Below are 11,896 nucleotides of genomic sequence, written 5' to 3'. Positions count from 1 at the left end.
TGTAAGAAGTGACAAAAGGACAAATGAGTATGCATTTGTGTGTGTGTGCAAGTTTAGCTTGGTCCTTTATTGTTAGATACTCTCATTTTAAACAAGTTATGGAGCAGTTTATTTCTGCAAATAAGGTACATATCTAGACTGTGAATTATTTATGTAGTTCATGTTATAAATATGTGATTATATGGTTGACTAGTGAAACAAATATGATGGAGATCCTAGAGTTATATAAATGCCAATTGGATAACTAGTACTAAGGATAATAAGTCAACCTTTGGTTGGGTGTCCACTTTAAGTGGAGGTTCTGTTTCTTAGGCATCAAAAAAACAAACTTGTATAACTTATTCTACGGTAAAATCCGAATTTATAACTTTGGCTAATGTTGGTAAAGAAGCAGAATGGCTAAGAAACTTGTTATCGGATATTAAGTTGTGGCCACAACCTGTGCCATCTATTTCTTTATATTATGATAGTCAAATCATGATGGTTAAAGCTTATAGTAAAATATACAATTGAAAGAATATACATATAAGCTTAAGACATGAAAATGTAAGACAATTAGTCTCTAATGGTGTTATTACCATGTTATGTTAAATCCTATAATAATCTAGCAAATCCTTTAATAAAAGGGCTCTCGAGAGTTATGATCATAAGTACATGTGCTTATTAGGATTTAGAATATTCCATTAAATTTACTACTGATGGGAACCCTACTTTATAGTATTATTACTAAATAAAGTTTAAAGGATAACAACAAGTCATTAGTAAATGTTGTAATTAAATACTTAGTGTATTAAGTTAATGGAATGAGGATGAGTATTTATACTCTTAATGAAGTTTAAAATTATTACAAAGGAAACTTCACCTATATGAACATAGGAAGTGGTGCCGCTTCAACAAAAGTGAGAATAACTTTTGTAAATGTTCATGAAAACAGGAGGTAGCACAAGGCCATATTCGTGCTAAAATGTTGGTGAACTTTTTAAGTCGAACTAATTGATTCGTGTGTGTAGTATTTCCGGTTCTATTTAATAGGAATCTAGGTTTAAGCTAAGGCCACCATGATTTCTATAGAACTTTGAAATACTTACACATAGGAAAAGTTTAAATCGAAAGATACTTTTCATTATGCATGAAACAATGGGATCTAACAATACAAGCTAAGTGGGGGATTGTTATAAATAGCTTGTATGTTAGACAGTATAGAGAGAAAGAATTCCTATATTGTTAAAATATAAGGGGATGACAAGAGTGAAATATGTATAGAATTATATATATATAATTCAATATATATAATTCTATTATGGCGCTTGACACGTATATGTGTGAAATAAAATAATTATCATATTGTAATTTTCGTAAATAAATTACGAACAGATGTGTTTATTAACAAGTAGATGTGTCTGTTAATAAGCAGACATGTCAATTCTATACAAATAGTCACAACTGTTTATATAGGTGTCTGTTAATAAACAGACATGTCTATTACACAAATAGTTGTATCTATTGGAGATAGACAGATGTGTCTATCTAGTAAAGGTGCCATGGCTTTTCATTCATTATAAATATGGATGAGTTTTTTCAATCCAGATATATACTACTTCTACTTCTTCTTCTTTTCTTCTAGTCTCTCTAAATTCAGTTCGTATAAAGAGTTCTTAAGGGAAATCTTCAGAGTTCTTTGTCACAGATTTCAGGCTTTGTTGTATCCTGGAGGTATATTGCCATAACCTTGCAGCAATCTAGTAGGGGCAATTAATACCTTAAAGATAGTGATTCATCACGCCTCAAAGCCTATTCTACACCCACTGCCTCAACAATTCCTACATGCAGAAAATTGCTAAACAGGCTGATGACAATCCAGGCAGTCCATATGGTCGCCACAGCGGCTTACTTTGCTACAAAAATCGTGTAGTGGTGCCACCCCATTCCACTGCCATTAGACAACTTCTCCAGGAATTTGATGATTCAAAAATAAGGGGGCACTCTGGAGTCTTATGGACCTATAAATGGCTCGCACAACAGTTCTACTGGCCGTCAACGTACCAGACGATAAAAAATTTATGTGGCTTTTTGTGATACTTACCAACGGGCAAAGAGTGAAACCTTGTCACCAGCAGGGCTTCTACAACCCCTCCCACTTCCCTGTCAAGGATGGGATGATATCACTCTTGATTTCATTGATGGCTTACCCTCTTCACATGGCAAAAATTCCATATTGGTTGTAGTTGACAGGTTGAGTAAATCAGCACATTTTATGGCTCTTTCTCATCCCTATACGGCAAAGGTGGTGGCAGAAAAATTCATTGAAGGCATTGTGAAACTACATGGAATGCCGCGAACTATCATTAGCAATCAGGACCCTTTTTCATCAGTCGCTTCTGGCAAGAGTTCTTCAAAATGTCTGGTACCTAACTGAAAATGAGTTCTGCTTATCATCCGTAAACGGACGGCCAATCAGAAGTGGTCAATCGCTGTATTGAACAGTATCTTCGGTGTTTTGCATCTCAACAACCCCGTAAATGGTATTCTTTTCTTCCTTGGGCAGAATTCTAGTATAACACAACTTACCATGCATCCACAGGAATGTCTCCCTTCCAAGCTTTATATGGAAGACCTCCACCAACAATTCCTTACTATAAAGAAGGTTTTTGTCCAGTAAATGATGTCGACCACAGCATAGCCTCCCGTGATGCTTTACTTCGATAACTCAAAATCAACTTACATGCTGCCAACAATCGCATGAAGCAGATTGCCGATGCCAAACGATGTGATATTGAATTTCAAGTTGGTGACTATGCCTTTCTCAAGCTCCATCCCTACCGCTAATGATCAATATTCAAAAGAGTTTATCAGAAGCTTGCGAACCGATTTTATGGCCCATACCAGATTGAGAAAAAAATTGGCCCAATGGCGTATAAGCTCAACTTGCCTCCTGAGTCTCGTATCCATCCTGTCTTTCACGTCTCCCTTCTGAAGAAAAAGTTAGGCGACACTGTTCCCTCCACTGCTGCCTTACCTCCACTGGATGAAGATGGTGAGATACTCTTGACACCAGAAACAGTAATAGATACTCGTTGGATCAAAAAAGGGTCCAAATTCGTATAACAAAGCTTAGTTAGGGGGTGTTTGGTTTACTTATTGAGTGCAGCTGATAGCTGATGTGCAACTGATATGATACCCATCAGTTGCAGTTTGTATTAGCTCTATTTTTAGAGCTGTTTCTCATCAGCTGATAGCTGATCTGGTTTTATTTTTTATTTTGACCATATTATCCTTTTTTATTTAACTTGAAAATTAATATTATTAATATTTTTATTTTTTTATTTATAATGTTAATATTTTAATTAACGTATTTCAACTTTATTAAAATATTTTTTATTAATAACATAAAATATAAAATATTTATTTATATCCAAAAACTTAAAATTAATTATAAATTTTTTTATTGACAATAATAATTATTTTATTATTTTATCTATATTTTTAAAATTATTTAATTATCTTAAAAAATAATTATTTTCTTATTTCAATAATAAAATAAATGATATAATATAAAAAATTAATAATTATATATTTATTTAAATAATATAATATATTAATTTAATAATTATATATTTAATTTAATAATAAAATAAATAATATAATGTAATAAATTTATAATTTTATATTTATTTAAAAAAATAAATTATATGATATATATCCTTATTAGTCATTTCACATATTAACAGCAACAATTAAATATAATTTTACCAAACACTTAATATAAAACAGCTATCATCATCTATCAATTATCAGCTATCAACTAATAGTAACAGCTATCAGTTAACAGCTATCAGTTGTATTTAACAATTAATTCAAATATGCTCTTAAATAGAAGGACCTGCCGGTCGAAGAGGCTACATGGGAAAATTCTCAAGACATCCAGGATAAGTTCTTCAATGTCAACCTTGGGGACAAGGTTGCTGTCGCAGGGGAGGGTATTAATAAGCCACGAAGGTCTAGAGGACACCAGTTAAAAATCCAAAATATTTTACGTAAGGAGCCATGCATTGCAGCCATGCGCTTGACGATAGGTCACGAAATGGTCAGGCTTGCGTTAGACTAGGACAAGCAGTTTGGATGATATTGTTGTTCATTTATGATTATTACTGTGCTCACTTTAAGGTGTTGTCCTATTCTTCAGGAACAAGGACCTGAGTAGTAGGAAAAGTTGTTGATTTTAATTGTATTTAAATCTGTGGTAGTCATCAATAAGAGAAAAAGCTATTTCGCAATTAAAACTCTCGTTGGTTTATTCTCACTGTAAGTAGAATAATATTTTTGGCTTTTACTGGGACCTATCAGTTACTCAGATCAGAATATGATAGAATCTCTAGTGAAATTCTAATATAATATATTTTACATAATTTTAAATTATAAAAAATTTATCTCCTTTCTAGATTAGATTAAAAAATTAAAAAAATAAATAAATTTTATCTTCATAGTTTTATATATATATATATATATTATAATTTAAAGTCACATATGATACATTATATAAGAGTTTTGTTAAAAATTTTATGAAATTTTGATATGTGTGACTTGAAGTAATAAAAAATAAAAATGAGTAATTTTATTAAAATAAATTAAAGTATAATGGAAAATAAAAAAAAAAGTATAATAAGTAAAATAAAATCATCAATAAAATTAAGTGATTGTGGATAAAATTTATTCTTTAAGTTGTGTTCCTATATACTTGGCAATGAATGCAAAAGTAATTTCATTACATAATTTTTTATTAATCTGCTCCGAATGTTTTATAAAGATCACTAAACAAGTACGTACTAAAGATTTCATCAAACCTTGTTATTTCCAGGAATAACATTTTAGATTAAAAAAATCCTTTGGTGTGTGATTTTGTTTTCTTATAAAAGTCCATCAATTAATGCTAAAAAAAGAAAATAAAACAATTATTGGACTATTAATTTATTACCTAATTATAACAAATTTATTTAAAATTTATATTTTAATTCTAGATTAAAAAATTCTAGTGAATGTTTAAGCTAAATGTTTTATGACACTATATTATTATATATAGTAGTTTGGGACACTATTGTTCCTGACTAGTAGTTTGTTATGATATTGTACATATATATATATATATATATATATATATATATAACCATTATATTATTATAACCACAACATAAAAAATGACATTTACATATTTATCCTAAAAAGAAATATTTATAAAAAAAAAAGTTAAATGAATTAATTAAATCCATCTTTTGGCATAAGATAGGTATAAGCTCTAATATAGAGTTTCACTTTAGTTGAGGGACTTCTACAATCCCCTTATAAATAAAAGCCAAACACAACTCTGAAGCTCAAAAACTTAGTAAGCTCTAGGTTTAACGCTCCAAAGTGCTCACTTGTTGAAGTTTTTCATTGTTCATCAACAAAGAAGAAGTTGAATTAGAGGATTTGTACCCTTTTGTAAGAAGAAAGTACATAAATTATAATTTACTTTCAAGATCAATGCAACTTTAATTTGCATTTCTTTTTCTTTTTCATGTTTGAATTTTTAGACTCACAATTTGTGCATACAAATTATTTTAGGAAACTATTGCAATTAAATTCAATTTTAAAGTTGTTCTAAATATAAATGATGTCAAATTCAATTAAATATCATATTTTAAATGATGTCATTGCAAATATGATTATATTATTATACCATTGGCCTAAAGTCTAGTGTCCAACTATACGATAACTAAAATCAAAGGCTTTCTAAATATTTTTTTAAAGTATGCCTTTGCTGGATCATCTAGAAACATGACCCAAATTATGGAGAGTGAGCAGACCCTTCAGGTTTTGGTTTGGATTTCTATGGCATCATGGAGACTGAGAATGGGTGAGTACATTTCTTTGTGACCTTTCTTTTTTTTCTCTACAGAGGCCCAGTGGACTGGCATGGAAACCCATATAAAATCATATGAAACAAAGCAGAACTTATCCTTTCAAGAATATCAGATGCAAGAATTTTTCCTAATATCATATTTGGAAAATTGAAATCATGGCATAAATGAAGAAATCAACATGTAAGGAGAAGATGGACAGCTAAAATGAGATGAGAGAGTATACAAACTTTTAACAAATGTATGAAAAAGAGACTGGTGAAAGAGAACTCTGTAAATGTTTTGGGCAAGAAGTATAGTACTACTGAGAGAAAACGAAAAAAGAAAAAAGAAATGAAGAAGAAGAATGAAATGCTGATTCTGTGGCTCAATGTAACTGTGGATGTATAAGTTAAAACGACATAGTTTGAGGTTTATATGTAGACTTTCGGTTCGGATTGGTTTCATTTAGATTTTTTTGTTAATAAACTCAACATATGAACTGAATATTCGGTTTCTCTTTATTTACAAGCCCAAGCCGAGAACAAAACCAGGAACAAACCAGGCATATTTGAAGCTAGGAGCTAGCAGCCCCAGCACCTCAGTGTTGGCCATCACGTCATTGGCTCTTTGTGACCATTTCACTGGTCCTAGCACAAAAACGGATATAAAAAGAGCAGAAACCGGGTAATTCACTAAAAGCATCATTACAATATTAATAATAGTCGGTTTGAATTTTAGCCAACTCCAAGTCGCAAACAATGCTCCAGTCTCTGGTTTTGTAGATTCTGTTCGCGTATTAGTCAACTTTACGTGCATGGCGGACCAGCTTATCCATGCTTGCCCACAGCATAGCTAAAAATCAGGAATTCCACAAATTTACCGTAAATAGTTCCAAAATCATTTCATATAGAACTCAATGCATAATATATAGTAAGACAGAAACTTAACATTACTTCAGATAATCGGTGGCAAATATACAGATAAAACTTGAACAAACATATGAGGTTTGTAATCCTTGTATTCTAGACAATAAAACTGCCTGCTTATAAATTATTTGATCTACCTAATGCCCTCTGGCCTAAGAAGGTATAATATGAAATAATATCACTGATACTCCAAACAGAACCTGCAAAGGAAAAAGAAAAGCAGATTAGACAGTAGCGTATCTAAAAATTATTTTTCCCGGGGTCATGTATAAAAAATAAATAATAAAATATTATTAAAAAATTAAAATATAATATTAATATCTTATAATTAAACTCAACAAAATCTAATACCTTGAAAGCTATAAAAAAAAATTCATATTATTATTAATGCTATCAAATATATATTTCTATATAAGTAGTAACTAAAAGTCATTTATCAATTTATCACATGTACAATTATACTATTTCATCATGATAAAGTTCATTATTGAAAAAGTTATAGTAAAATTTTAAAAGTAAATTTTTGAATGCAAAACATGATTTTTGTCTCAATTAATTATATGCGCGCGCACCTCCGCACGCACAGAGACACACACACACACACACACACACACTTTAATATCTAAAAGGGAAAGAAATCAAACATGTAATTATTCATCTAAAAAGGATACATAGTTCAAAGGTATACTTCAGCATTCATTTTTTTGTTACCAATTGCGTTTAAATCAGAAGAAAATGAGTCACCTTATAAACTTATTTATATAGAAAACAAACATCTGGCAAAGCAAGATGAGAGCATAGCAGCTCATAGAATAGGTTGCCTTAGTACCCTCCTCCAGACCTTAAAAAAAAAGCAGTTAATTAAAAAATTTTGAAGATGTGGCTATCCATGATTTTGCATATAATTTATGCTCCTTCAGTTTCCATCAATTGTATAATGAAGACAAGGTTTATTCAGCATGATTTTGGACCGGATAGTTACACAATGAACCCAGCAAGATTGAGGTCAGTACTCAGTACTTCACCCTCAAAGGTTTCACCACCAATGAGTTTTAACCCTGTGAACCTGAAGTCGTCTTGAGGGTTGTATGGGCTCAAGTTTAAGTCCTAGTCGAAGCAAATTGAACCCCCAAAAAAATAAAAAATAAAAAAATTTAAGGTTTCACCAATATTCCATCAACCACTAAATAAAGGACTTAACCTAAAGTGCAAACATAGTCTCATCAAACAAATAAATAAAAGAAGAATACAGTAAAATTGCCCCTGCCTGCAGCCTTGGTAAGTTAGATCTAACTTGGATAAAAAAAAATTACCGAACCTCAGCTCCAGATTAAACTTCACTGTAACTTAAATTTCAAATTCAAGCATAAAAAGCTCTACCATTTGTGTTAAATTTTAATTTCCCTGTCAAAAGCAAGCAAATTCAAGTACAAAATAGATATTGATCAGGTCTCCTACTTCATGAAGACTACAGAGATAAGTTTCTATAAAATAGTTTTTCAGATACCAATACTTAATTAATAGATGACAGGTATGTCAACTCAACTCAACTCAACTCGACTCAACTAAGCCTTTATCCTACAAATTTAGGGTCGGCTATATGGATTCTCTTTCTCTACTTTAAATGATTTTGGGTTAAATCCTCGGAAACGTGTAATGCTTCTAAGTCATGTTGTACTAGTCTCCTTCAACTCAATTTAGATCTACTTCTTTTTATCCTCTAACCTAACGTACTCTACTTGTCTAACTAAAGTCTCCGTATTTCTACGTTTCATATGACCAAACCACCTCAATCTACATTCTCTCAACTTATCCTCAGTTGACCACTCGAGTGAAGTAAAGTGAAGGTAAAATGCTACTATGTTAAAGAAACCAAGCAACCAAAGTAATACAGAAACAAAGCCTAAAAGCATCAGAAAATTAAGAATTGCATAATCTAGGTGATTAACTAAGTAAATAAACCACCAAGTAAACAAAGACCTTATTAATATCAAGGCAAGACTTTCAATATACATTTAGCGTATTTTTTTAAACGCTTCGGCAAACAGCTGCAAAAAGTGCATTTCATCATTGTTTAGGTTTCACAATCATGATTGATTCGGCCATGCCAAAGCATTTTCTTTTGATGTCATGGCAAACCTGGACAGCTCAAAAAGGAAAATTATACATAAAAAATTTCCACACCCAATTTTAACAAAAGCTACCTACACTGCTACACCAGACTAGAAGCCTTATACTGTGACACGAATCAAACTACCCAGTTACCTCAAAGTTTAAAAAACTGAAATTGCATGCAAAACAACATAGACCAAATTTAAACCAATTTCCCATTTTGCAGGTATCTTATTTTTATCAATTCAAGGAACCCAACAGCTGGAAATTGGAAATTTGAACCCCCTTGCAGAAGCAAAGAACATTCACTGAAGGTTCCTAATCCATGCGAATTGTGACCAGCAGCTACCCACCAAACAACCCACTAAACAAATTCGTTTAGCCGATAAATAATATCAATGAAATTAAGCCATTTTCAAGCGCAGCAAAAAACGATAGAATAAATTCCGATATTTAAACAATAACCAATTAAGAATCAGTAAAAAAAAAAAAATTGCATAAGCAGCTAAATAATTAGAAGAAAACCAGGTAGCGAATTAGAAAATAGTTAACTTCTATTAAACAAATAGTTAAATTTGCACACCTTTCAATGGAACAGCAGGCGAACCTCTTTTGAATTAAGAAGCTGAGTGCTTGCCCTCGCACTCAGGAGTCTCGTTGAAGTTATTCGATGGATATTTAGCGGTAACCATCCCAACTTCAAACACCAAATCCTCGTCATTAGACCTAATCCCTGTTATAGACCACCATTTAAAGAATGCCCAGACCCGAATCCCTTCCAGCTTCGCGATCTGACCCTTAACAATCTTGCCGGTCACCTTTTTCGAGTAGGTGGCCAAGTAGTTATCGGGCGGCAGCGTGACTTGACACGTGCCACCGAAGTCGACAGAGAAGTCACCGGAGGACAGATTGAGAGTATAGTTGAGGACGGAGGAAGGGAGAAGACCGATAGGGAAGCCGTAGTTGGTAAGCTCGACGTGGGCGGCGGTTGGGGGGGTTTGGGCGGAGGAGAGAGAAATGAGAAGGAAGAGAGAGAAAAGAGAGAGAAGTTTCGTCATGGTTCTGTGGCGTCGTTTTTAGGCGAGATCTAAGTTGTTCTGTTTTGTTGGTTGGGGCTTTCAGCTTTGTTTTGAAAAGGGCCTCAAAGAGTTAGCCAGAAAAGGAGAAGGTAGAAGACAAGAGAGAGAGAGAGAGAATTAACGTGGCAATTCACTATTTGCCCACGTAAACAGACAAACTAACGCCTATCTCGAGATTTTTTCCTCTTGAGCTTGGGGCATAATAAACATAATTTTTTACTTAATTTTTATATTTTAAACTTTTTTTAATTAAAAAAATTAAATTCTTTTATAATTTTAAGATAATTGATTTTTTTTATAGATTTTTATTTTTTAAATAAGCTAAAATCTCATTATATTTCATTTAGAAAATTTTTAATTTAACACCTAATGCAATTTTGTGCATCAATAACTCTAGGAAGTATTAAAATAAGCAGGACCATTATGAATGCAAAAGTTTCTTCGGACTCTGAATTTGCCATATATTTCACTTCAACACTTTAATTTTAATTTATCACTAAAAAATTTTAAAATTTTAATTTAATTTTATAAAAATTAATCAATTTTAAATTTAAAAATAATAAAATTATTTTTTTATTTTCTTTTATCTCACACTTGAAATAATATTAATCATTTCAATCACTATTTAACTTTATTATAAAAATATTAATATCATTAAAACGATTTATTTCCTAAAAATAAAGAATATTTATCTTTCATCTGAAAGTGCTGAAACTGTATTTATAAATATCATATTATAAAAAAAAATTAATTTGAAAATTTGTTATTATAAGTTTGAGAAATATTTTGTCAAACAAAATTAATGTTTAGGATTTTTTTAATAATAAACTAATATTAAAAAAAATTAAATCGGTTAAAATTTAAGGCAAACTATAATAATTACCTAAAATTCATTGGAATTGGATAACAAAAAAAAAGCAATATGTATGTTATTAAATTATTAATGCATAAATGTCTTAGTGGTGTATCTATATGTGTAATTAGGGTAGCATGAACAAACCTTTTCAATTTCTAAATTATTTTAATCTCTACCAATAGGTAAAGACCTTAAAATTATGATAATTTTAATTACTATTGCTGATATATTTTATCATATGTACGTGTATCCAAACTTTTGGACAGAAAAAGGGTAAAACTACGTGCCATGTAATATTCTGATAAAAAAAATAAAAAACTAGGGGAATATTTCACCGCTTTCATGAGCAAATTGTTTCACGCTTTGTCAGGCATGTGTGACAGCTACACTGAGAGTTGAATGTTGGACATGCATTTATTTATTGTTTTTTCTTTTTAAGAATTCAATACCCATTTTCTTTTTAAAAAATAACCAATTTAATGAGGCATTATGATAGAAGTAGAGCTAGGAAATTTTCATTGAAGCCAATAATAAATAAAAACAACATAAAATATTAAATTATAAATTATTTTATCAATTAAAAAAATTATAATAAAATTTTTATAATAAATATAAATATTACAATATTATAGTTTAATTAAAGTAGTATATAATTTCATAATATAAATTATATAATTTAAAGAAACAAAAATCAAGCAGTATCAAAATGTTATATCAAATCCTTGCTCAAAATTTATAGACTCAAAAGTCAAAAATAAATATAAACACTAAATAACTAGACTATATACTATAATAGCATAAAATTAAAAATAATAATAATCATTAAAATTAAAGAGATAAAAAAAAAATAGAGATCCATAAAATAATAAACTATATAAATTAAAAATAAATATATATTTAATTTGATCCATCTAAAATTTGTGTAAGAGTTGAAACTTTTGATTTTATCAACTTGTACATATATCAATAAAGTAAAGAAAGCTAAAAGAGAAAGAAGATAAAGAGAAAAAAAAATTTATATTGTACCATAGAATGAGAGGGAGAGCA

At 30.5% G+C, this 11,896-nt stretch overlaps 1 protein-coding gene across 2 annotated transcripts; it reads right to left on the bottom strand.

The window, feature by feature from the left end:
* Positions 1-6,802: 6,802 nt before the first annotated feature.
* Positions 6,803-10,066, bottom strand: LOC110656791 (uncharacterized). Of its 2 annotated transcripts, none has more exons than XM_058145735.1 (2): positions 9,522-10,066; positions 6,803-7,002 (listed from the first exon to the last, which is right to left on the bottom strand). In XM_058145735.1, exon 1 carries the CDS (start codon positions 9,970-9,972, stop codon positions 9,532-9,534), a length of 441 nt encoding a protein of 146 aa, XP_058001718.1. In that variant the 5' UTR covers positions 9,973-10,066; the 3' UTR covers positions 6,803-7,002; positions 9,522-9,531. The 2 variants fall into 2 exon arrangements, with proteins under 2 accessions (XP_058001718.1, XP_021669450.1); XM_021813758.2 differs by having other exon boundaries at positions 9,498-10,063.
* Between the last annotated feature and the right edge of the window lie 1,830 nt (positions 10,067-11,896).

The sequence above is a fragment of the Hevea brasiliensis genome, chromosome 4 (genome assembly GCF_030052815.1).
Source record: "Hevea brasiliensis isolate MT/VB/25A 57/8 chromosome 4, ASM3005281v1, whole genome shotgun sequence".
NCBI lineage: Eukaryota > Viridiplantae > Streptophyta > Magnoliopsida > Malpighiales > Euphorbiaceae > Hevea > Hevea brasiliensis.
The sequence above is the reverse complement of the archived record's forward strand: the minus strand, read 5'-3'. Positions and strand labels throughout refer to the sequence as shown.

What these genes read in the sequence shown, in the direction of transcription:
- LOC110656791 (XM_058145735.1), bottom strand. Translation starts at nt 9,972, where the DNA reads ATGACGAAACTTCTCTCTCTTTTCTCTCTCTTCCTTCTCATTTCTCTC.